This window comes from Lepidothrix coronata, unplaced genomic scaffold (assembly GCF_001604755.1).
Source record: "Lepidothrix coronata isolate B3197 unplaced genomic scaffold, Lepidothrix_coronata-1.0 Scaffold19, whole genome shotgun sequence".
NCBI classification, from domain to species: Eukaryota; Metazoa; Chordata; class Aves; order Passeriformes; family Pipridae; genus Lepidothrix; species Lepidothrix coronata.
In genome coordinates, this window is record NW_016690199.1 from 1882643 (window position 1) to 1908247 (window position 25605).

General features: G+C 44.3%; 1 protein-coding gene across 2 annotated transcripts in view; it reads left to right on the forward strand.

Annotated features, from left to right (window-relative positions):
* The first annotated feature begins 2948 nt into the window (after positions 1-2948).
* The window catches only part of MTHFD1 (methylenetetrahydrofolate dehydrogenase, cyclohydrolase and formyltetrahydrofolate synthetase 1), a 41753-nt gene continuing 19096 nt past the window's right edge, over positions 2949-25605 (forward strand). Inside the window, exons 1-13 of one of the 2 annotated variants that reach the window (XM_017807521.1) lie at positions 2949-3079; positions 11408-11492; positions 13846-13905; positions 14591-14644; positions 15017-15153; positions 15284-15384; positions 15703-15839; positions 17223-17334; positions 21884-22011; positions 22751-22848; positions 23846-24019; positions 24523-24659; positions 24949-24995. In XM_017807521.1, coding sequence (XP_017663010.1) covers positions 3039-3079; positions 11408-11492; positions 13846-13905; positions 14591-14644; positions 15017-15153; positions 15284-15384; positions 15703-15839; positions 17223-17334; positions 21884-22011; positions 22751-22848; positions 23846-24019; positions 24523-24659; positions 24949-24995 — 1311 coding nt within the window. In that variant the 5' untranslated portion in view covers positions 2949-3038. Of the gene's footprint in view, positions 3080-9354; positions 9423-11407; positions 11493-13845; positions 13906-14590; positions 14645-15016; positions 15154-15283; positions 15385-15702; positions 15840-17222; positions 17335-21883; positions 22012-22750; positions 22849-23845; positions 24020-24522; positions 24660-24948; positions 24996-25605 lie in introns of those variants that run through there. The other variant, XM_017807520.1, reaches the window with a different exon arrangement.

The following is a 25605-nucleotide window of genomic DNA, read 5'->3' on the forward strand; positions in this document are numbered from 1 at the left end:
GTGCTTTTCTTTTTTTTCCTTTTCCTGCCTGATATTTTTACACTACCATCCTGAGTGTCAAATCATTTCTTTTTTTGGCAAAAGTTGGTTTTGGGAGCTTTTCCTGTTCTTAACTGAAAGGGTTCATCTTTCGCATTTTTTTTTAAACACAGGGTCGTTTCCCCCTCCAAGAGTTCATTCAGGCCTCAGATAAAGGCACCAGAAGAAACAAATAAGGCACAGAATTTTAAGCAGCCCAGAAAAATCCCTTCTCTCTGTTAATTGCGTATTTCAGTTTTGACTGTATAATACTGCAAGTGCCTGTTGAAGCATTCCAGGAAATACAGGGAATACATAATGAAAGAGGAAAAGAATTTCTTTCCAGACTTTTCTATTTATTCCCATGTTTTTCTATTTAGCATATAAAAGTCCTAAACCACAATGTTTTTACTCTTTGTCAAGTCACTTTTAAAGAGAAATTTCTGACCTTTAACCCTACAATTACAACATGTTGTTAACTTAAGGTAGTCTAATCACTCAAGGTAACAATCTCTACCCTCAATAGGAAAGAAATCAGAAAAAAAGTAGAAAATATGTCACTTGTTACGCTATAAAAGGAAACAAAAAGAAGAAAAGCCTTATTCTGAGAGAACTCTTGAACTATGTATGGTTTATATTCTCCTCCTAGAATATTGGAAAAGCAACCTTAAAGCTTCTGAGACAGAAGGGCCCTCATATTTCCATCCTCACAGTTTTGTGCCCTAGGTGGAAGCTGCGAGGCCTGTGCTTCTGCCTTCTCAAAATCTGACAGTTCCCCAAATTCCTTTTTGAATTCAATTACATTTTGGAGTAGTGGGATTGAATGCTTTCTCAGCAAACTCTTGGGAACAGGCACTTTATTTTTCCTAACCTGCGCATTCTACAGGAAAGCATTTCACATAGGCCTTTTAAGCCTCAATCTCAGCAGGAACACTGCTGTTTTAGCATCCAGCCCTGATTCTCCACAGCTTATTCATTTGCAGTGAGGTTACTCCATTTCTTTGCTGTACTGCCAACACGTGTCAGATGTTGCTAGGTCCCAAAACAGTAAGAGCACTGCTTTACTGGAGGAATGTGCTACTACTCCCCTACAACAACCTAATGCTGTAGGGCCAGCCCGGCATTGATTCCAATTTGCCAGTTCTCAGCCCCTGAACTTTTTATCACCAGTTTCTTGAGTCATGGACCTGCTCTCTAACCATGTGCTAAACATTAGCAAGGAACACTGATGAGTTCCTTAACAGTTCTCTGGGTCTCAGAGTTATCTTGCCTGGGCAAGCCTGCTTCAGTGACATTTAACTGCTTTTTCCATCTCCACCTCTGGCTGGACCCTAATCATTTATTTGCCATATGTGTGAGAAAAACCACCGACTCTCTAAGCAAGGTCCTAGAACATCTGCATTGGCCTGCAGAGTAAAGAAAAGCCTTGGTTATACAAATAACAGTACCCATGGACAACTGCAGGGATCTGACTGGAAGCTGCACCTTCACCAGTTCTAATGGGATTACTTACTGCAAATATATCCCTTGCAGGCCAATGTTAGGAACCTGTTTCTCACTCTTGACAGCTCCTATGAACTTCAGGCCACAATCTAAGCCTGAGTCATTGCCCTCTTTTTGGCTAACCACTGTTTTGGTGACTCTATGTTGGACAAATGTGTTGAAATCCTGAAAAATAAGGACTACTTATTATTATGCAAATAAGAATGAGAGATGTTTTACAAGGGCGTGTAGTGATAGGACAAGGGTGAATGGCTTCAAAGTAAAAGAGGGTAGATTTAGATTAGATATTAGGAAGAAATTCTTTACTTGATAATTAGGTATTAGGAAGAAATTCTTTACTTTGGAAAGTGTCCAAAGGAGGGCAATAAAGATGGTGAAGGGCCTTGAGAAGGGCCTTGAGGGGAAGGCGTATGAGGAGTGGCTGAGGGCACTTGGTCTGTTCAGCCTGGAGGAGACTGAGGGGAGATCCCATTGCAGTTACAACTTCCTTGTGAGGGGAAGAGGGAGGGGGTAGAAACTGAGCCCTGCTCGGTGGTGCCCAGTGAAAGGACCTGAGGGAATCACTTGAAGTTGTGTCAGGGGAGGTTTAGGTTGGATATGAGAAAGGAGTTCTTCACCCGGAGGGTGGCTGGGCACTGGAACAGGCTCCCCTGGGAAGTGGTCACAGCTCCAAGCCTGACAGAGCACAAGAACCGTTTGGACAATTCTCTCGGGCACACGGTGTGACTCTTGGTGTGGTCCTGTGCAAGGCTAAGAGCTGGACTCGATGATCCTGACAGATTCTTTCAGATCAGCAGATTCTGTGATCCTGTGATCCTGTGAGGGTGGTGAGGCACTGGCACAGGTTGCCCAGAGAAGCTGTGGATGCCCCATCCCTGGAAGTGTTCAGGGTCAGGCTGGATGGGGCTCTGTCTAGTGGAAGGTGTCCCTGGCTAATGGCAGGGGGGTTGGAACTAGATGATCTCTAAGGTCCCTTCCAACCCAAACCATTCTGTGATTCTATGATTCAGCTATTAGCTTCTAGTCTTAGCATAACCTGTTATGAGTACCACAGGACATGAAACGCAGATTCTTCTTATACTGACTCGGGATTTTCTTAAAGATACGCTTATGCATTCGCTGTGCAGGGCCCAGCCCCGCGCACCCCTCAGCCCCAACTCCCTCCGGGGCAGCCTTCGCCCTCCGCACAGCCGGGACCAGGAGAGGCCGGGAGCGGCGCCCGGAGGCGTTCAGGAGCCCGTTTTGGCGGCCATTTCCCCGCGGCTCTCAGCCCCGCTGCCCTGCGCGGCGGCGGGAGGAGACGCGGCCCCGCCACCCCCGTGAGGGAGCCCCGGGCCGCCCCCAGCGCTGCCGGGGCGGGGCGGGGGCAGCGCTTGCGCGGCGGGGCCGGGGCCGGTGCCCGCCGAAAGTTCAGGGCCACGTGGGGCGGGAGTGGGGCGGCCGCGGGGTCCGTGCGTCCCGCAGTCGCTCCGGGAGCTTCGCCGCGCTCGGCTGCTGCTTCCCCGCCCTCCTCCGCCATGGCCCCCGCCGAGATCCTCAGCGGAAAGATTGTCTCCGCGTACGTACCCGGGGCCGGCCGCCCGCCCTGCCCGCCGCGCTGGGCCGGGTTCCCTCGGGCGGGAAGCTCTGGGAGCCGCGGGGTTTTTGCCCTTCGGGAAGGAGCCGGTGTGGTTGGGGAGCTGAGGAGCGCCCCTGCTCTGCTGGGGCTGTGGGGGCCTCTGCACTGGCTCTGTGGGGGCGAATCAGGTTTGGAGGCACCCTGAAGCTTTTTAACTGCGTTGCAGTCAAAGCTCGCTTCTTCCTGGCTGGAAACTGGGAGTTGTGAGATGTAGTACAGTGTTAAAGGTCTTCGGGAGAATGTAAAGTGCTGTCAGTGCCCCCTCCTCCCCAGAAACCGGCGGTGAATTTGCTGGGGTCCCTTTGGCAGCACCAGCCCCACAGAGCAGGTGGCGACCGCTCAGCATCGTTGTGCTGATGAGATTGAGATGAGATGAGATTGAGATGAGATGAGATGAGATTGAGATGAGATGAGTGCCCAGGCAGGTGTGAAGCCGCCGGCTGACCTACAGCCTCTCTGTGTGTAAGCAGGGCTGTTTGGGATGCAGGAGTTGGCAACATGTGCTTTAGGTATAGTCTCTGTTCATACGGTACAGGCGTTGATCATTCCTCATAAAAACAGAATAAGTTAATCCATGTGTGGGATAATACAAAGCTGAACGTTCACCGGTGTCCTGCCAAAGCTATTTGAAAGTTTTGGGAGACCTTAAAGGAAAACGCTTCCTTGTACTTTTCAGCATTTACTTAACTAGTAAGCCCTGAGTATAGGTGAGCCTGTGTTGTGTCTTCTAGTTTGTTTGGTTTTCCTGCTGCCACTCTACAGGCACATCTGATAAGAAAGTGAAATAAGTTTCCCTAACCCTAGGAAAATGCAGTGTAATGTTTCCATTACATTCTGTGCAAACAGAGTTTGGTTAGGTAGGTTCATTGGGTACCTCCTGAGTATAATCAGGGAATTCAGATAGAAGGGGTAAGTTTGAAATTGTATGAAGTAATGTCAGAAAAGCTGTTAGTCCTTCTCTTAGATATTGTTATGAGTGACACAGCTACATTTAACTGACAGTGGAGTTCTGAAGAGTAGGCCTAATGTGCCTTGAATATGAATACCCATGATGAAAGGCTGCCTGCGTATTTTTTACCTGGTAATTTTTGGGCCAGCGCCAGCTGTGTATTGCAGTCTCTCAGCCTTATGTGCTTCATTCCACCTGATCCTTTTGGCAGTGTTGAAGCCAGCACACTGCAATGCCTGTGCACGCTGCTGGTGGGAGTTAAGTGATTTGCCTGTTGGAGGTTTCTGTTCTGGCTTAGAAAGTGACCCTGAAGTGCAGTGGGTCCTTTCAAACTACACATTATTGCTGTTTAAAAGTGAAAAAAAAACCTGGAAAGATGCTAGTTTGGGTACAATGAATGTGTTTTGAGCTTTCACATTAAAACTTTTAGCTTCCTTGGCTGTGCATGTTGCATTACTTACTTTATTTAAATTTATTTAAATTGGTGGGGTTTTTTATAGCTGTTAGTTTTCTGTATTATAGTAGCAGCTATAAACAAGCAGTTTTCAGAGATGGGGACATTCATGATGTGCAAATACCTGAGAAGAGGCATGAGCTTTTAACAGGAGAAAGGTTTGCTTAGCTTCCAGCACATCTCTAAGGTGTTTCGCTCGAATCTGTCTTCCAGAGTCATCAAATCTTGACCTGAAGGCACCACAAAATGAAAAAGTAATTGCAGCTGTCCTTCAGTTCCTTTATTTCTGCTGTATTTATGTCCAGTGTAGCAAAAACGTCTTTTGCTCCACAGGAGTGGGCCTTGCCAAGTTCTGCCTTTTCCTAGTGGAGTATTTGAAGGAGGCTTGAGGAACTGGGCTATCTGCCCTGCAGACACCTGTACCTTTCTTCCAGACTCTCCAGAGAAGTGCTGGTCCAGAGAATTCTCATTATCCAGAGTTCATCTCCTGGTCAAGAGTCTGGCAGCAGCAGAAGAAGCGACAGGCATATGGTTGTTCTAAGAATTTTCACTTGAATTGCCTGTTGTAGAAAGGCAGTGTCCCTGACTTTTCATCAACTGCAAAACCTTTTCAGTCACTATCTTTTAGGGGGTGGATTTTGTTACTTTACCCTTTAATCAAGCAAAAATATTTGTTTATAAGTCAGACAAATATTGACAAATTAGGTGAATCAAACAAGTAGTGATCCATCTACATAATTCTGTGTTTTTGTGTGTGTCTCAAATCTCAACTCATAATTATTGTGAACTTTCTTCTCCAGCCACTGAGCACCCCTTCCCCAGAGACAGGCAAAAGAAATACCTAATTCACAGTCACACCAGCTATTTAAACAAAAATCGGGTAGATAGTGGCATTATAATTCTTGTAAAGAGGATAAATACTTTGAGAGAGTTTGCTTGCCTCTATAAATAAGGAAAACTTGATAAAGTTAATTCACACCCTAAAGTCTTGGAAGGCTCAAAAAAGGTACAAAGGAAAATGACGTTTTCAGTGGCTTTGAGTATTACCTGTGAATGTAGTTAGGTTGTGGATGGGAAGGAGAACACAGAAGACGTGGTTTTCTGTACAGGATTTTAGTGTTGATGTTAATGCATCTCTCAAAGGCTGCTTCTCTCAGTACACACAAACTCTGTGAAAGATATTAAATGTTGGATGGGTTATGCATCAGTCTGAGCTTGCTAGTTACCTCAGGCTGGCTTTCCTCTACTTGTCTGAGTGGCTGTTTAGTAATTAGTCGTTAGATTTTCCTACAAGTTAAATTTGCCTTATTGGCAAATGAGTTGCAAGAGACAAGTTATTGTGTAACAGCACAGTAAACAAATGATTAGTAAGGGGAAGAGAAGCAGTGCTTTAAGTATGCAGAATATGGAGCGTTGAAGGTAATAAAAATACAGCGTTACACACCTTTTATTGCTAGTATTCCCTGAAAAAAAACAACCTTTGTTTCTGTGTCTGAAATAGATACTCAGAGTAAAACATGGTTGTGGCTCTTCTTTACAGCTTGTATCCACTGCAGTGAGCTGTGTGTTCACTCTTTACCATCTGAAGGAGCCCAGGTTTGGAAACCTCTGACTTGGCCTGAATTGGTTGATAGCACCAGGAATGGACCAACATTCCTGGTCTGGAAGAGTGGCTGATGAGTTGTGATGGCAGGGAAGACTTAACAGCCCTCACAGCCACTAGGGATAGGGGAGGTAGTGCTTTGAGTTTAAAGAACTGGATATAGCAATGGTCAGGCTCAGCTTATAACTGGAGGTAACAGTGCAGTAAACAACTCCTCAGCATTTTCAGACTGGAACTCAAAAGTTTTTTGGAGTTCCTATTGAAACTCCAGGTAAATGTGTTCTGAACTGAAAAGTTCCCCTATCTGTGAGATCTCATTTACCAGATCCTACCCAGAATGTTTCAGGCTTGCACTGAAGGATGCCACACTATGGATGTGCTAAATTAAAGTGAACTGTCAGTGTCACTGGGTGGCCCCAATTATGAGCAAGAGCCCCTTGTGTTTGGTGCTGTGCAGACACAGAATTTAAACAAAATGGGGCCCTGCTCTGAAGAGGTGATAAGGTAAGAGAAAACACTGTCTGGTGGACAACAGGGTCACCAGGGACAACAGATCAGTGCTGTGATCTGTGCACCAGGCTGGATGGAACGGAAAGAACATTTGTTCCTTTGGGGAACGAATAAAATCTCACTATTGCTCCTTGTGAAGGCAGAGCATTGTAGAAGGGCCTAGAGTATTGTCTGGAATGCCTGCAGCCCCACAAAGGTGGATTGAGTCTTTATCTGTTTCTCATGTGTTTTCCTCTGATTAAATCACCTGATTTAATCACCTGGGTGTTGTACGAAGTATCCGTTTTGGGAAGCAGACCTGGTTAGAGTCATTAATATTGCAGCATGGAAAGCTGATCATGACAGTTCATGGTATCATTACTCATCTTTGGGGCAAACTCTTCTAAGTTTTAAAGACTCACCTTTATGTTAAGCTCTGTTGTTCTGTTGGCAGCCAGCCACATTTAGAAGTGCCTCAATTGCTGCCTCTCCTATCCCCTACAGATGATTGCTTTTGCAACTCAGACCCACATTCAGATTTGTTTGTAGACCACCTTGGATTAAAATTCCAGACATGATGAAAAAGCATCTAAAAAAGAAAAAACATCTTCATGTATTTATCTGGTCTGAAGAAGGCTCATGAAAATATTTGAGCTGGCACAACCAAAAAAGTGGTTAAAAGCCTTGGGAGCTTGGAAGTGGTAGAAAGTAGCAGACAGTTCTCCTAGGAGATAATGACAGTGTGCCAGGATCGTGCAGTGGTGGAGCATGAGACCGAAGGGTGGGAGACTTGTGAACTGGTTCCAGCTCTCTTGTCTAAGTGGTGTCTTCCCTCAACTGGAGACGTCTGTTGAATTGCCAGCTGTGATGGACTTTCCCAAGGCATTTTCCATCCCAATGTCACTTCATTCACACAGCCAACCTGTGACTCCCATGAGGAGAGACTCCTCATTAGGGTACCAGTGGGGTGTTCTGTGGTGTGGTTGCTCGCAGCCTCTTCACAGCGTTTGAAGGTAATGCAGTTGTCCTGTGCTAGGACGTGGTGCCACGGGGGCTTGGAGAAGGGAAAGCTTGTTTCTCCACGCTACAGTGTTGATTTGTCGTGGGAGAAACAGAAGGTGAGCAGTGGCAGTGCTCCAGGCTGTAAGGAGGAATGGCTGCAGGGACAACAGCTGTGACCAGGATGGTGCAGGACCTGGGGAGGACCATCAGCCTCATACAGCCATTTCTGCAGGGCTGCAGCAAGAGCGTTTCTGCAGCATGTTTCTGAAACCCTTGGGGAATCTATGATCCAGGCAGTAAGGCCAAACCCTCCTCTTTTGGGGACAGGCATCTTCTAGAACATCACTGTCTCTGAGGAGGTGTTTGCCAGGTCCTGTGTTTGGCAGTATCACATAGACCCCGGACCCTATTACTCACAGAAGGGACAGAAGCACAGCCTGATGTCACCTTCAGTACAGTGCCACCAGATGAGCAATGTGTGTACATAATCCCACAGGTGTGGGGGGGAGTTTCTGCCTGGCGTGGGAGCTGTGCTTCTCTCTCCATTTGCAGCAGAGCTGGAGGAGTGTGGTTTGTCCTTTGCTGTTCTGGGAAATTCACTTAATGAATTTAAATTCAAGTCACTGTTGCAGCCTAGAGAAAGAAAGGCTAAAAAGTTCTTTAATCTTTGGAGCTGGCTGTTGCATTGTATGCTTAGAGCCATGTGCTGTCCTTGACCTGTGTGGACCCTGGACTCTTGTTTGCTGTGTGAGTTTGTTTGTGGAAGGGCATATGGGCACGGGAAGGGTCTCAGTCAGAGTGAAGGCTTTTGGAGAAACAGCCACAGAGAATTGCAAATTTTTTGTTTGAAGACTTAAAAGAATTTTCACATAGCTAGTAAAAAAGTGGTGTTGGTTTATCAATATGAACTTTTATCTTTGGGAAGACCTGCAGACTGTATCTCTAAATAGCTGCTAAACAGTCTTGCAAAGATTGTTTTATAAGGTTTTTGTAAGTCTGCAGAGTTAAAACAAGGATTTCTTCATTTTTCCTGAATTTTCTCTCAAACCTTTGCCCCTGAGGCTTTTGTGGTCACTGGAGAGCAGTGGTGCCTAACACTAGGTGGCTGTCTAACAAGTGATTTCTTGATTCAAGGCTCCTAAAGCAAATCAGCACCACTTTCCTGTGTTTGTGTGTTACCTTTCTTCTGTAGTTTGAAGGGGAAGCGAGCTAGTGCCTAATTACAGAAAATGGCAGCAATGTGAATAGATGTGGCTCCTGGGGGTAAAAACACACCACAGCCCTGCTTCACAGAGGGCAGGGGAAATTGGGTGGGCTTGTTACTCTTCAGCTGAGAGGACTGGAATAAAAGTAATACCTAGACCTGGGACCCTTTCCAGCTGGCTGTCCCTTACGAGGGCATCATAAATTGTAATACATTTCATATTTGTTTGCATTTCTTTTTGTTTGCACACACCAGTGCTGCCTTTTCCTTACTGAAACACCAGAGACTGTTCTCAAAAATAGTTCCCTCTAAGAGCTGCCCACAGCCCCAGCTCACAGACCATGTGCAGGGGCTTTCTGATGCTCCTCGAGATTGTTTTGTTGTTGTTACAGGCTGTTCGTGATCCAGCTCAGGTGCCTTCACTAGGGGCTTACAGCCGGACTGTAAGGAGAGGCAGTTGGTGATTTTGCTGCCCAGGAGATGAACTTTTGTCACTTAAGCACGAAGAATTGCTAGGACAAGCCTTGCTATGACACTATTCTCTGAAATCATCAGCCAGTCTTGGTGTCAAGTCATCTTGAGGTAATAGCCAAAGGAAGCCTCAGAATTACTGTTTCTTAACTAAGGCTGAAAACAGCTTCTTCTGCTGAAACTTGTTAAGAGACACTGAACCACTTGGCCAGACACCTATAAATACTCTGAAGCTGCTCCTTAGTTGCAGCAGAGCTCTGACTGTGTGACTTGGGATGCAGCAGGAGAGATGTATGATTTGGGATATAGCTGGAGACTGTGATTCCCCCTGATATGAGACTGGGAACAGCCTTAGGGCTGCTTCTGGCTGGGCCAGCTGCAGCCACCCCCTGGGATCAGTGCTGCTGGGTTGCAGCAGAGCGTGTTCTGCTCCCATTTCCCTGTCTTCCTGCTTCTGGCATTTCTGATTTGGAGCTTATAGTTGCAGGGTAGAGTTGGCTTCACTGGCTTTTTGTCATCCTGCAATTTCCCCATGTGGCAGGAATCGCAGCCTCCCAGCTGGTGTCAGCTGCTTACTCTGTCCCTGTACCCTTGCTGTTCACATTTTTAATGAACTGGCAGCCACAGCACATCCTGCAGTCTGGGAAATCTGGTTCCGCTTGGGAGGTAACAGATCTGGTGATACTCATTTGAGGGTAGATCAGCATGAGGAGGAGACCACCTGTGTTTTAAATGGAAGGGTGTTTGGCACAGGGTGGATTTGTTAATTGTGATGGTGGCACCTTCTCATCTCTGGGAATAACGGGTGCAACATGGGCTGGAGATCATGTGGAGGACAGACCTCTCAAGCCTCTGATGTCCTGTGGGGTTTTGCTTACCTGGCTTTTGCTTCTGAGTATTTCTTACATGTGCCACATGTGCCTCCTTTCAGTGTCATGAGCCCATAAGATGGTCAGTTGTTCTCTCTGAATCCCAACTGCCTCTGGTGAGGACACAGAGCGGTGGTGCTGGTCTGCACCTGGGCTTTTGACAGAATTTCTGATTTGAAAAAGCAAGTTGGGCCTGGCACCAGGACCTCTTCCCCTCCACCTTCCCTGGTGAAGGATCATGCATGTGGGGCCAGAGAGTGGTTGAGAAATTAGCAGTGCAAGGATGGGGGAAGGTGGTGACTTTTGAGTGGCTTTTGAGCTTTCTGTGGTTAATCTGTCAGTGATGGGTACTCATCTCTAAAACATTCCCTAGTAAACTGTGAGTTTACATCCGACCTAGAGTAATTAATCAATGAATCCTCTCATACTCTGTTTCAAAGCTGTGTTTTAACAATTATATTCTTAAACTTGCCTTTACTGAAGAGTTGATCTGAGCTGTGCACCACGATTTAGCTACCTTTCCTCACTTCCGTCCACCTCCCATTCTCCTTTGTGCTTTCATGGCAAAATCTTGGTCTTGTTTGGAAGCCCTTGGGCTGGGGGCATTTTCTCACTCAGAAGCACATTGAGGGCAGGAAGGTGCATGTAGCACTGCAGCCAGTCCAGCCTGAGTTAGGCCAGGCAGACAAGAAACAGAAACACATAGTATTGACCAGCTGCAAAAGAGGGGTATCTTTGAGTACCTCCTGCTTGTTTAGTTATTTTCCAGATTTTTACCATTGTAGATTCATCCTCCTTTACCAGGACAGTATGTGTGACAGTGTTGACTGGTGCCTGTGGAAGACAGGTAATTTCAGTACAGCATATGTGGAAAGAGGAGTTCCTTTTGAGAAGGGAGTTTGAAATTCATGGGGTTTCCATACCAGTTTTTGAACTTTTTTTTACCCTTGTATCCTGTGTGACCATGAAGGAGGGTGAAGCAGCACAATGTGGACTTAAAAAAAATTATTTAAATACGTTTGAATGAACCTGGTTCCAAAGTGTCTTAATCATTTATGGACATCAATCTTATTTGGACATTGCTGGGACTTGTGTACTCAAGACACAACTCTGTGTTTGCCAGTCTGCCCATCTGTCACCTTTTCAACTCATGACTTACCACTGTATCAGAAGTCAGTCCCTTGATTAACTTCTACTTTTTTTTTTCTTTTTTCTTCCCCTCTTCAGGCAAGTGAGAGACAGACTGAAGCAGCAAGTTCTTGAGATGAAAGAGAAATTTCCAGGCTTCAGACCAGGACTCGCAATTTTGCAGGTATTGTTTTCTTTAATGACAGCTACAGAAAATCTGAGTTGCTTTGCAATGGTAAGTGCACAGCTGATGAGCTTCATCAAAGCTGGCTTGCAGTGGAAGCATTTTATAAAGAACAGAAGACCAGAGTTCTCTGTGGGATGGTAACACAGTTCTGCAGTGTCTTTTCCCAAAGTACTGGGGCCCAAAAACATTTCTGGGTTTTTCAGTTGGTTTTTTTTCTTCTGTCAGACCCTGTTCTCTGTTTGAGTGTTGTGTTTGTGAAATGGTGAAAGTAAGCTGCTTGCCTATTAACAGTGCTTGTAGACTCTGTTCCAAGTCTCTGCACTTGAGTGAGCCCCAAAGGCTGTCAGCTTTCAGAGATGTGTTTGTAGCAGAAAACTTCCAAGTGGGGTGTTTATTAAGGGATTTGGTCTGCTGTTGTGTCGGAACATGGAGACATAAGAGGGGCAGAGGAGGGGAGAGAACCCAACCAGAACTACCTTTGGCCAACATGGCTTTGAGTGCAGGGGATGAAACAAAATCCCATTTCTGAATCGGATGTCTGTCAGAAGTGTGAGTAAGTGTTAGAGTCTACACAGAAGTGCTTGCAGAGATAAAAAGCACTCAGTCAGTACAAGGATTTGGCCTGTGTTTGGCAGAACATTTTTGCCCTTGCAGCTGTAAAAAATGGAAAACCTTTATGCTTATATCAGAAGGTGAGTGGCAGTAGCACGTGTCATGTAACAGGAAGGAACTGTGTGTCCACAAAGGAATGTAAGTGGCTGCTTAGAGAAGTGACTTTTGTCCTTATTGAGTGTTTTGGGCTCCTGCAGAGCTTTTGGTGCCTGTCTGAGAATTCTAGTGCTGATACCACCATAGCACACAAAGGCCACGCTCCTCTTTGATTTGATGCCAGAAACAAATTTGTGTTTGTATTTTGGGGTGTTTTTTTCTGGTTTTGTTTTCCACTGGCTTTAAGAAGGATGTCTCTACAGAAGATTTGTCTTCAGGTGCTTAGAAGGAAGTAGGAAAGTTTTTTAAATAAAATTAATTAAGGAATGCTTTGATGAAAGTTGCTGAACTGTTGACCTCATGAACTGTCTTCAAAAATTGTTGTCTTGTTGGGTTATTGGATTTTTTTCATGGCCTGTGCTGTCTTCAATCCTGGATTGTCTCAGAGTCCTTCACAACCTGTAAAGCTCTTTGGCTGTCTGACACTTTTGTAAGCTGCCAAACAGTCTGGGCTTGGAGTTCATCTCTAATACTGATATTCGCTGCTGTTATCCTTCAGTGAAGTCAGGACAATGAACTGTTTCTGATATGTAGCACCCCACACAACATGTGCTCTTTTCTTGGGAGGCATCTGGTGTCCTCTGAGCTCAAAAAAACAAAGTCAGTTAATCTTTATTGTTTTGCCCTGTAGTCAGGAACGTCCCCATTTGCACAATATCTGTGTTGTGTTTGCTGACATCTACTGATGCTCACACTCTTCCTCCATTTCTGCCCTGTACAAGGCATACCTTTTCCTAAATCCATCAGATTTTACAGGGGAGACAGCCCCTTTGTCTATACCTGGGGAGGAAGAACCAGTGTTTGCTGGGTGATCAGTCAATACAGTCACCCCTGCAGCTTGTAAATCCGTGTGAGAACCAGGGATGACTGTACCAGGGAACAGGGTTTCAAGAGTTTGCTTATCAGCTTTTCCTTATTTGCCCCTCATTTTCTTAAGGTTAGAAGGAGTATTACCTTTAACAAAGCATACTGGATGATGCAAGCTGTCTCCTGAAAGGCAGTTGTACTGGAAGCACCCAATACTGCCAAAAACTACAGGCATTTGTTCCACTTGCTGCTTTCTCTTTGTGCATCACTTTGTTCTTATTTTGTTTTTTGCTTGGCAGGAAAATTCTCAAGGTTTGAAACAGCAGTGGAAGAAATGTCTCCATCAAAGCACACATATGTGCATAAAATTAGGATTCTTGGGTATCAAAGAGGCTCAACTTATCTGAGAGCCTTAATCAGATAATTAAATGTTATCAGCACATGCTGATCATGTTAATTAGCTAAGGATTTAACTTTCTCAGATCAGATGGCAGGGAGTATTTTCTGCTTTGGAGACCACTGTGTTTCTAAGGTTTTTCAACAGGTGCAAATGTTTATTTAGGAGATCAGACAACTTGTCTTTAGCTGCCTCTTACTTGAAAGAACATTTCCCTCTTAGCTCCAGCTACTTATGGCCTCCATCAGTGTCTTTTAGTTATCCAAGAATACCTCTCTCTCCTTGATGTAGCTCCAAGGAAGCTGAGGGTTAAGCCCATCTCAGCCTGTGTCTGGGTCTCTATTCTGTGCTGAGATTCAACTGTCTTTTCATCCTTAGGTTGGAAATCGGGATGATTCGAACCTCTACATCAATATGAAGCTGAAGGCTGCTGCTGAGGTAATGCCCAGACTTTTAGTACTGCTTTTTACCTTCCTAGAGTCAGTCAAATCTGATTATGAAAATCCAGATGCAAATCAAATAGTTTTGTCTAAGCTTTGCCCAAGCTTTGCCCATGTTGGAGAAACCAGTGTTGGCCTGAATTCTTTGTTATAAGGATGCAGTGTGTTTGTGTAACCTGAGAGCCAGGTGGGGTGCACTTGTCACAGTAGCATGAGTTGGTGCCACTTTGTATGTGATCATCACAGATTACATGTGTCTGAAGTGCTGATGCTCTGTCTTTCCTGGCCTGTGGCCTTATGCCACAAGTTGCCTTGTGTCTGTCACTGAGTGGTACCTTACATGCTACAGCAGGGCAGAAACATAGTTGAGTCCCCATTTCCCTAGGTGATGCCTGGCATCTTCTCTGCTGGCACTTCAAGGCAATCTGCTGTCAAGCAAAGATGATGTTGTTCATGTCAAAAGGTGAATAGGACAGTTAAAGAACGGACCAATCTAAGCAGGCAAAGCACTAATCTTTTTCTTGGTGGTGTTTCTAAATAATAGGATTGTAGCCACAGAAACAGGAGATAGACCTGGGAAATGTGACAGAACACAGCTGTGTTTGAGCTGGATAGAAAGATTAGCCAGATCAATCAAATGTCAATTCAGAAATGAGGTAATTTGTTGTTATTCTCATTTGCAGATTGGGATCAGTGCCAATCACATAAAACTGCCAAACACAGCAACAGAAGCTGATGTAAGTAATATAACCAAGTGATGAAAAAACATATAACTTTGGTGTTGAGCTCAAGATACGAACTTATATTTGCCCTGTCATTGGATAAAAAAAAACCACTTGCCCATAGATATTAAGTCACGAGAAAAGAGCTTGAACCTGCTGAGATGTTTGGGTTTTTTTAAAGAAAACTAAAACATTACAATGTAAAATTTAGAGGCTTTAACAGCTTTTTTTTTTTTAATTAAAAATGTGAGTGATATGTATTGTTGAGTGGAAAAACTAAACGTAAAGTGTGTATCTTTTAATACAGATAGAATGATGTTTTTTCCTTTACATCAGTCATGTTTCAGGTTATCAGCCATTAGTTTTTTTGGTCTTTGCTTGTTGTAGGTGCTCAAGTGCATTGCCTCTTTGAATGCAGACCCTGCTGTTCATGGCTTTATAGTGCAGCTGCCACTCGACTCCGACAAACCCATCAACACGGAAAAGATAACCAATGCTGTTGCACCTGAGAAGGATGTGGATGGGTAAACTGACTTCACCCCTGGAGAGCACGACAGCTACTCCAGAAAACCCTTTTTGTTGTTTTTCCTTTTCTTTTGAATGGTGGTCCTGGGGCTGGGAATCTTACTTGGCCTTTATTCTTTCAAAATGCAGCTTAAGTAGCATCAATGCTGGGAAACTCTCTAGAGGGGACCTCGGAGACTGCTTTATTCCGTGCACGCCAAAGGGATGCATGGAACTTATCAGGCAGACAGGTAAGGAGGCTTCCATACATTATTCATGAGTGCAGTGATCTTCAGTAAGTGGAGAAACTACGCACATTGCAGGGCTGTGCTTCACATTGAAACTTCTGTCAAGATGCCACATTTCCTTTTAAGTAGTAAAAAAACTAGTTTTAAAGCAGTTTTTCCTTCCTCCCTCCCAGCTCACAACACAACAAAGAAGAAAAATAGTGTTCTGAAGTACCAGGGCCGGACTTAAACGGACCAGAAGACTCCAGAGCAGTCTGAGTTAGTTTGTACTGGGCTGCACAATGACCTGTGTTTACTCTCTCCTGACTCTCTGTGGTGCAGGTGTCCAGGTCACAGGGAAAAGAGCCGTAGTGATCGGTCGCAGTAAGATCGTTGGTGCTCCCATGCACGACCTGCTGCTCTGGAATAACGCAACAGTCACCACCTGCCATTCCAAGACCTCCACCCTGGCTGAGGAGGTAGGAACAGGCTGGAGGTGTTTGATGTGCGTTGCTGCTCAGTGTCTTGCTGCTCTGAGTCATTAGATCTGGGGTGTCTTTCATCTGAAACAGTTTCCCAGTCCTGCTCACTGCATGGTTGTGTAAATACTTCTGCTGGAATAGCATCCTGATTATTTTTGGCACTTAATTAGAGGGGTTTAATTATAACAATAAAATTATTATTTTTGGGTTTTTTGAGCAAGGGCTGAGATTTAATTATCCCTTCCTAATCTCTGTGTAGGGGCTGGCAAGACAGCATATGTGTTTGGATTTTGGTTTTTGTTTTTGTTTTTTACCAAAAAGGCCAAGTGGTCTTCTGCTCTAATGGCTAAGAAATGCTAGGCCAAATGATTTCTCAGTTGGTTTGTTTTTTTCAGTCTATTTTCTATCACCGGGAGTTGGTACCATTTTCCTCTTTAGCAGTGAGAGTGGCAGAAATAGTGTGTTGCTGTGCTGCCACCTACTTGGATTTTGTAGAGCCATCAACACTGCCAGGCTCTGTAGGCAAGTATTAAAGCTGAAAAGGGAGTAGGTGTATTTGAATATAACTCACAAAGATCAGAAACGCTGCAATGCTTCATGCCATTAAGTTGCTGTTCAGTAAGACCATCATTAGGTTGATTAAAAATTGAAGTGCTGATTCTTAATGAAATCTAAAAAATAGCTTATCTCCCTTGAAGATTAAAAGAAGAAAATTCCAAGCAATAGCAGCTTCCGAAGCAAACATGAATGAAGCAATGCAGGAACTGACAACGAGCTTTAGTCAGAGTCTTTAACACCAGCTTCATGACCAGATCTGTCAAATTCAGTACTCCCTGAACACATATTAGTGCTGAAATACAGTCAGCTTCCCCTGGAGTTGTGTGTTACAGAGTCCTGGACATGAAAACCACAAGACAGTGCTGCCACAAGTGAAGTGCTGCCTGGTTCTGTGCAGGGGTTGTTCTTGGCTGCTGTCTGATGAGGGCTGGGTATATTTCTAGCACTGAATGTGCAGGGATGTTTGAAGGGAGGAAGGGAAGAATATGCAGAAGGCTTTAATTTTATCTAAATGTAGTCTGTATGATCCACTTGGGAATCATGGAGGAATTCAGAGGAGGTTTTGAAGTGTTGACTAGCAATAGTTCAGGGTAGGAGTGTGAAAATAAGCCATAATTTCTGGCTGCGGGATTTTCTCCTTGCCAAGGAACTGCCAACTACTTTTAATTGCTGACAATGCCCTTCCAGCCCTCTGATGGCAGTGGGTGAGCACAGTTTCACTGCAGTTGCAGCTAATCTGAGTTGCTGCTGAAGCAGCTCTGCGTTTTTCCACTGCTGGTGTGATACGCAGTTGTTTATTTGTTGGTGTTTTTGTTTTAATAGGTTGGCAAAGCTGATATCCTGGTGGTTGCAGCTGGTAAAGCTGAAATGGTAAAAGGTGAATGGATCAAGCCTGGAGCAATTGTAATAGACTGTGGAATTAACCATGTGCCAGGTGCGTGGGTAATGTATAAGGAGTGGGGATGTGTTTATTTGTATATAAATGCAGTTGCTAAGTAAGTTCATGAATACTGTTTCCTTGGTGTTTCTAGTCCATGTGGACTTTTTTAAGTAATGTGGAAATCTCTGAAGATGCCAGAGAAAAAAAAAGCTGGTCTGAAGTACTGCCCTAAAGCATATCAGTGACAGCTTTGATTCTGCCTTCAACAAGACTGATGATTAATAGAAGAAAGAGGAGGCCTAGGAAATATTACAACAGAATATCCAACTACACACTAAAGTCTTGCTGCTCTTGTCACTTGTGAGTGTATGGCTTTGCTGTCATTACTTTGCAGTTAGATCTCATGAAGCTGTTCTGTTTGAGATACAGAAATGACAAGCAGTCTCTTAAAGTAGCTGTGGGTTTGTTGAATCACAGCATTAATTTCTTAGGCTTGAATGGCTGTTATCTTGAAACAAAGCAGATTCTGCAAGAGTATTGGTGACAGTGGCTCTGGCATAGAATAAAGTGCTTTAACATAATGGATTTTAGGGTAGGGTTTCACTTAGCTACTCCTTCCTTATAGAGGAGGTACAGACAGTCTGGCAATTTCTGTTTTCATCTCGTTTTAAATCCAAATTACAGATATTGAATGATATGGAAAATTAGTCACTCTCTCTGTGCTACACCCACAAGGCTTTTAAAAGGTAGTTTTCATAATTAATCAGTCATTTTGTTGCCATTATTTAACAGAATGTAAAGAAATTTCTTTTCAGCAGTCTTGTTCCTCAAAGGTGACATTGAGCTGCCTTTAAAAACATTGGTCCTCAGTCTAATTAAAATTAAAAAGTCATCTGCTGTTGCTGTTTGTTGCTGGGTGTATTTGTTCCAAGCTACCCAAACTTAGGCTGTTTGCCAAAACCCACAGGGTCACTGCTGATGTGCATGAAGCAGAATGGCTCAGAGTCTCCCCAACTGGCATGTTGCAAATAAAACCGCCACTGTGTTTCTGACATATGATGGTATGACCTTTTTTTTTCCAGGCGTGATGTGAACTGCATCTCTGGGGACACGTCCCTGCTCCTTTGCAATTAGTCTGCCTTGGGCAGTGCACTGACATCTGAGCTTCCAGTGCACCCAGCCTAGTCCGTGTCGCACGGAATGCGCTCAGTGGCACTGTGAGACTCGGGGATCAGGGCTTGGTAGAGTACCGTGGAAATTGTCACATTTCAAAATGATGGATGCCACAGACCTTTTTTATTTTTTTTTTCCCTCTGGTTTTCTGAAGCTGCTGAGTTTTTCTTGCCGCCTTCTTCCCCTCCGATAGGTTGCAAAAAAGTTTTCAGATGAGTCTTGTGGGAAATCAGTGCCGGAATTGCAGGGCTACAGAAAGAACAGCAGCCAGTTTGACAGCTTCTCCAGCTAAATCCCTGTACAGATAGAATATTGGTGCTAGCTGTGGTAATGCTTTGAATGTGAAGGGGTGAGAAAGAGCACAGTTGCCATACATTTTACCACAGGTGTAAGTGCACCTACCTAGGTGCCTCCTAGGTCTAGCTGCGAGTTGCAGCTGGAAAACACGTCAGTCTCTGGATATGGCTTTACTTTGCTAGTTGGGGTACCCTGTACAGGCAGATCCCAAATGATACGGTGTGTCAGGACACTAACTTCATGCAGTCTTGCCAAGTTGGAGTTAAATTACAACCACGTAGCACCATACAAATGCAACTGTCGTGCTTTCGAATGGAGGATGGCACGTATACTCCCAAGGGTGCCAGTTTGGAGGCTAGAATAGGCAGTTTAGGCACGTCTGGCTTTGTGTTCATATGTACTGCAGCTGAATTTTTTCCAGATCTCCAAGTAGACAGAGAGGAAGAAAGGATCTCCTGAAACCTCTATTAGAGTAGACAGGTGTGTCTTAATTTCCAAGCTGGATTGTATTTGTTTTTCTCTCCCCACTGCTGCAGTTGGACGGTTAGTCCAGCAAATGCTCTGAATGCCTTATTCCAAACCTGTAGAAATTGCTCTACTACAGAAAGGGAAAACAATGCAGGCTGAAGATATTCCCAGAGATGGCAGTGCCTCTGGAGTGTCCCTCTCTGGGTCCTGATAGAAGAAGCAACTCTGTTCAAAGTCCTCCTCTGCTATGGGATTTTGCAGCCTTTGCTAACAGGGAGCCTTGAACAGTGGGGTGTGAGAGCAGCAAAGGAGGATCAGCCTCTGTGGATCTCAGTGCCATGGCCTTCAAAGAGCAGAGGAGCTAGAAAGATGTAGAAAGCCTTGACTTGCTTCTGTGTTTGTACCTTCATGCACTGAGAATCAAGCTGGCATCACCAGCATGTTGGATCCCTTACGAAACACCCTTCCCAGTGGTGTCCAGAAAAAGAAACACACTTCAAGCAAGGTGGCCTCGTGTTATAGATGAGGGTCATATATGGTCTTGTGTGTTTGCAGTCATATATCCACCAGAAACCTGTTAGTTGCCTGTACATTGGCACAAGTTTTCTTGGAAGTCATGGGGATATTCACAGCCCTTGCCTGGTGAAAGTAGGGCTGTGAATTAGTTCCAGTCCAGAAGCTGCAGTCAGGCTGTCTCTCATGCAGCTGTCTCTGGAGATCATCATGCCTGTTCATTCCATGTGTGTAGGCATGTCCTTCACTTCTTTGATCTCAAAGTCCTTGGATGCTCTCTTTCATGTCATGCAGCTGGCAAGAGAACCTACAGGGCCAAAGAAGACACATGCACTGGGAATGGTTATAGTGTCACTGCTACTCCCTGTAACTAGTTTGTATTTTTTAAAAGTGGGATGATGAATATTGTGAAAGGTGAATTTATGGGGAGAGGTGGTAAATCTTGAATGTGAGCTGTCCTTCAAAGAATATTTTACAGGTAATTGAATAGCTCCTAAGTTGTGCTCAGCCCTGCTAGGGTGAAGTGCAGATGCAGAAGCAGGGACTGGGGGGTTGTTTGGCTTCTGCTCATCTGTGTCTGTGTAACAGATGAGGCCGTTTGTGTTTGGAGTGCCTGCTTCTTTGCTTCATTCTTGGTCCTGGAGTCTTCCTGGCCAGGGTGGCCAGTAAGCCTGCTTGGCATCCTTGGAAGAAAATAAAATTACATTATTTACCTTTTGCAGCTTTAATTGGACTGGTCTCTAGGCTGGAAGGCCAAACTGGCCTGCTGTTCTGGGCAGCAAAGCTAACAGTGGCTGTAGAAACACTGGTTAACAGCTGTGATGTTGTTCAGGCTTTGAGCTTTAGGGAGAAGAAGTGTTGCTTAAAACACAAACAGAGCAAAGCATCCAAGCTGCTAATTGCCGGTAACAATGCAGCTAAAAATTAGTGTAGGCAGGAGCTGCTCTTGTTCTCCCTTTGGTTTTAACATAATCAGCTGTTTAGGAGTTTGGTTTCTCTTCCATTCCTCCCCCTCACCAAATGTATGGTAAAGTTATTGATTGTGTTCTGTTCAAACACACACACATTGTATGCAATATAATATTTCAATATAACAACATTAAAATCTATCTTCAGGTTTTTCATGCTGCTTAGATGTTCCCTAGAGTCCTTTATCTGAAATGAGAATCTGCCATTCCAGGAGAAACTTAAATTTTCTGCTTTCATGTGCTATAATCAGTGGGTTTCTTGGATGACTGTGCTAGTTTACTAACACGGTTTATCTTTTTCTCTATGGGGGAGCTTAAAGGTCACCATTGGAAAAAAAAAAAGGGCTATATCTGCTTCTGAATTGTCAGATCATGTAGTGCAGAGGGATGTAGCAAACTTTTTTGCCAGAGAGAAAGGAGATTATTCTACTGAAGCTCTCTTAAGCCACCTGTGAGGTTTGTTTTGACAAGACTGATCTCTGTGAACGGCAGTATTTACTGGTCCATCGTTAAAATAGCAACGACTGATTGAAAAGCTCAGCACTTTATGTCTTCAGCTCCTCTAAAGGCAGGTGATTTTATTCAATATTAAGACCCAGGTGTCCAAAATGGAACAGATCAAATGTAAACCTGGGGTTTTGGAACAAGTCAGTCATGTTTCTTCTCTCACCTCCTTCTAGACCATTGATTTATATCTCCTTCACACTGTAAGCTGTACTAATCCTTCAGAGCAGTACAGCAAGAGCTGCAAAGGGATGGTTCAGGTGACATCTCTATTGTACATCCCATTTATGTTTTATTACTGCACAGATACAAAACTTGCACTGTGCTTTGGTCCCTCTGCATTTGTTTTGGAGTCATCTTCAGGCTGCCCTGGGGGCCATGTTCCACTAAGAAACAGCTTGTATCCCCCAGGAAAGGGAGTTCTGTGTGGCTGAGGATAAATGGTGCTTAATGGGAGGATATGTTGCACGAACTATTGACACTCTGAGTTAACTACAGTAACAGCTTTGTCTTGTGATGTTGTTTTAGCTTTTTTTATCTTACTTAGCAGCTTCCTGGATACACAGCTTCTACTTTGTTTACTCCAGCAGAGGAAAAGACTTCAACTTCAATTAGTGCTGTCTCCTCTGTTGTTTTGGTGAAATGTGATGTGTAAATTTACTTTCTCCTTAAATCCCCAGACAGCACAAAGGCCAGTGGAAAAAGAGTTGTGGGAGATGTGGCGTACAATGCAGCAAAGGAAAAAGCTTCCTACATCACCCCAGTTCCTGGTGGCGTTGGGCCCATGACTGTGGCCATGTTAATGCAGGTACATGGGCAGACTGTGACGTTGTGGTCATCTCCTCTGTGGTTGGCTTTGGGATATGTTGCTGCTGACCCACCAGCACACTACCAAAGCAACTGGTGCTTCCTTCTTGCTCTTACAGAGATCTATCTAGGATTTCCAACTTCTAGTCCAGACAATTGGGATTCAGTTAACTGAGGAAAAAGATGGGCTTTAAGGAAATGTTAGGACAGAGGTTTTTGGTTGGGTTTTCTGTTTTGTTTTTTTTTTGTTGTTTTGTTTGTTTGTTTGTTTGTTTTTGTTTGTTTTTTTGTTTTTTGTTGTTGTTGTTTTGGGGGTTTTTTTAAGGTTTTTGAGTGTGGTCACTCAAAACAGTGAGAAATGCTTTTGTCATATAACGATAAAGGCTGTAATTCTAAAACTATCAATAGGGTGACTGGATAAAAAGGAGAGTAACAGTATAAGCCAGCTCCCTCTTTCACCATTCTTTGCTTAAGAAACCCTGGTACAGAACACCCCCAAAAATCCAGCACACTGGAAGATCAGTAGAGATATAAATACTGTGGGGTTTGGGGTTTTTTTCCTTCTAAGAAAACTACAAGCAGAATCACATTTTGGGTTATTAACAAGTGCTTTATTGAAAGTACTTTGGTTTAATCCCAAAGTGAGACAGAGGAGAGGGGCAAACCTTTCTGATCTCTTTGTTAGCCAGCGTGGTTCATACAGTGGTGGTTGCTGTAATGGATTCTCATCCTCATTTCAGAGCACAGTGGAGAGTGCACAGCGTTTCCTGGAGAAGTTCCAGCCTGGAAAATGGACCATCCAATACAACCAGCTTAACCTAAAGATGCCTGTTCCAAGGTAATGCTTTCAAATTAAGCTACTGGCAGTATTTATACAGTGTAGTATTCACATCTGTTCCCAGGTGTTTTGTAATACAGGACATATGTCTATATGTTGACTGTGGCTGGGACTGAAGTTTGGAGAGTAGAGAGAAAGCACTGTGAGGCTTTCCTGAGGGAGCAGAGTTAACCTGCAGTGGTGCTGTGACATCTGTTGAAGTGTAGGCTTAGGTCATCCTGATAATATTGCTAGATAATTGATTCAGCAAATAATGAAACAATCACAGGATACTCAGAGTTGGAAAGGACCCACAAGGATCATCAAAGTCCAGCTCCTGGCCCTGCACAGGACATCCCAAGAGTCATACCATGTGCCTGAGACTGTTCCCCAAATGCTTCTTGAACTGTGTCAGGCTTGGTGCTGTGACCACTTCCCTGGGGAGCCTGTTCCAGTGCCCAACCACCCTCTGGGTGAAGAACCTTTTTCTAATGTCCAACCTAAACTTCCCCTGACACAACTTCAGGCCATCCCTTGTCACTGGTCATCTGAGAGAAGAGATCCGTCTCTGCCACTCTGCTTTCCCTTATGAGGAAGCTGTAAACACAAAGGAATCACTTGTATTTTTCAATATTTTCAATCTGACATGGCAAAAAGATAGCATCTTGAAGTAGGAGTTGTTGGTGTCAAGTTCCCAAGGAGCAGCTGAAAATATGCAAAATACCACAAGGGATCATAACACGTTGCCTACAAAAAGGCATTCTTGGGGTGGGGGAGGGTTGGGGGGCGTGTAGGTGTTGTTGTTTGGTTTGGGGTTTAGTTTCTTTTATTTTTAAAAAGGCAACTCTGAGGATGCGTCTATTCCAGTGTAGCTGATATTGGTGGGATTGATTCATTTAACTAGGGGGGGTTAAAGCTTCACTTCTGAAATACAGATTAGGTGTTTGTAGTTTATGCCACCCAGAAGCAGGAAATTTGTGAGAAGTCACCTTGCTCTCTCTCTCTCTCTCTCTTTAAGTGATATTGAAATCTCACGGTCTTGTGTACCCAAACCCATTGAACAAGTTGCAAGTGAAGTTGGCCTCCTCCCTGATGAGGTGGAGCCCTATGGCCAGACCAAAGCCAAGGTCCAGCTGTCAGCTCTGAATCGTCTGAAGAACCAGCCAGATGGCAAATACGTTGTTGTTACTGGGTAGGTACTTCCTTAGCTGAGACTTACCTGATGTCAAGATGAAAAGGAATATTATTAGCTGCTGTTGTATTGTCTTTCAGTAGAATGACTGGATGGGGTCCTCTGGGTTTTAGTAAATCACACGGTGAAAATGTAGTGGTTTGGGAAGTAGCTTGTGGCAAACAGTGGGGATGTAGCTTAACATTTCTCTCCAGGAGATTGATTGATTTGGTCTGCAGGTCAGGGTTATGAAGGGCAGGCTGGTTCCTAGTCAAAGTTCTCCTTGTCTAGTAGCCTGCTGTCGGCAGGAACTAGAAAGGTGTTTCAGAGGAAAGTCGTCAGCAGTTCTGTGATAACTTGCCAACCTCATTCCAGTTTTGAACTGATGAAGGTTAGCTGAAGTCTGACCCAGTCTGGAATTTGAATTCTCATTAATTGCAATCACTGGATGACCCTTGTCCCCGTGGTTTAAGTCTCACCCACTACAAGGGTTTAATTGTGTCTCTTCTGCTTTGTCGCTTCAGGATAACTCCCACTCCCCTGGGAGAGGGGAAGAGCACCACCACTGTTGGCCTTGTTCAAGCCTTGGGAGCTCACCTTCACCAGAATGTCTTTGCCTGTGTTCGACAGCCTTCTCAGGGGCCAACTTTTGGTATAAAAGGTATGAGCTGTTCTCTTGCTTGCAGTTGGCCTAAATGGGGAAAGATGGCATTCATAGATTTTATTCTGCTGCACTGGAGTTTTACATAATTCCCAGTTACAATTGCATTTATTTTAAGAAAGGAAAAGTTTGGGTAAGTTCTTCAGTTTTGTCTTCAAGTGCTGTACTGGGATTTGAACTAAGCTGCTTGATGGTAGTGCCCTCTTAAAACCATTAAGTAAAACACATGTAATAGCACTCTGGGCTGGAGACACTTGAGTTGTATATTCTGACTGCTGTCTCTCTGCAGGTGGAGCTGCAGGTGGTGGCTACTGTCAGGTTGTCCCCATGGAAGAGGTAATTCCTTATACAAAGCCTCATTGCACATACAGCTCCCAGACTTCGAAAAGATACTGCAGTCAGATAACCTTGGAAAGTCCATGAGTTTATGGCCTGGTGTAGCACTCTCAAGAACTACATGCTTGATTTTAGGAAAGCCTTTTTTAAAAAAAACCAGGCAAACATCTTCAGGTCATTTCAGAAGTGTGCCTGCATGGTCAGGGAACTTCATAGAACTACAAATTCCCAGTTCCTCTGTTCCCTTCCCCTCTCTGCCTTGAATTGCTGCATACCCTTGAGCAAAGTACATCCTATGCCTCATTTTCCCAGCATTGAAATGAAGATGGTAATGGCTTAATGCCTTTTGGAAGCATTTTAAGTAGTTCTGTCAGCTGTGGTGGTCACCAATTCTTTCTGTGAGCTATTTTGGTGTTCTTGTGTTTTAGATTACTAACATGAACTAGAAAAAGGGAAACTGGGAATCAGCAATGTCAAGACCTCAGTCTTTGGGGGCCTGGCAGTGGAGCATATTTCTAGTGTGGCTTGGCAACAAGTAAAATTCTGTGTTTAGAGGGAGGGAATTGAAAGGCACGTGTAGCACGTGCTCTCATGCTTCCCTCAACTCTCA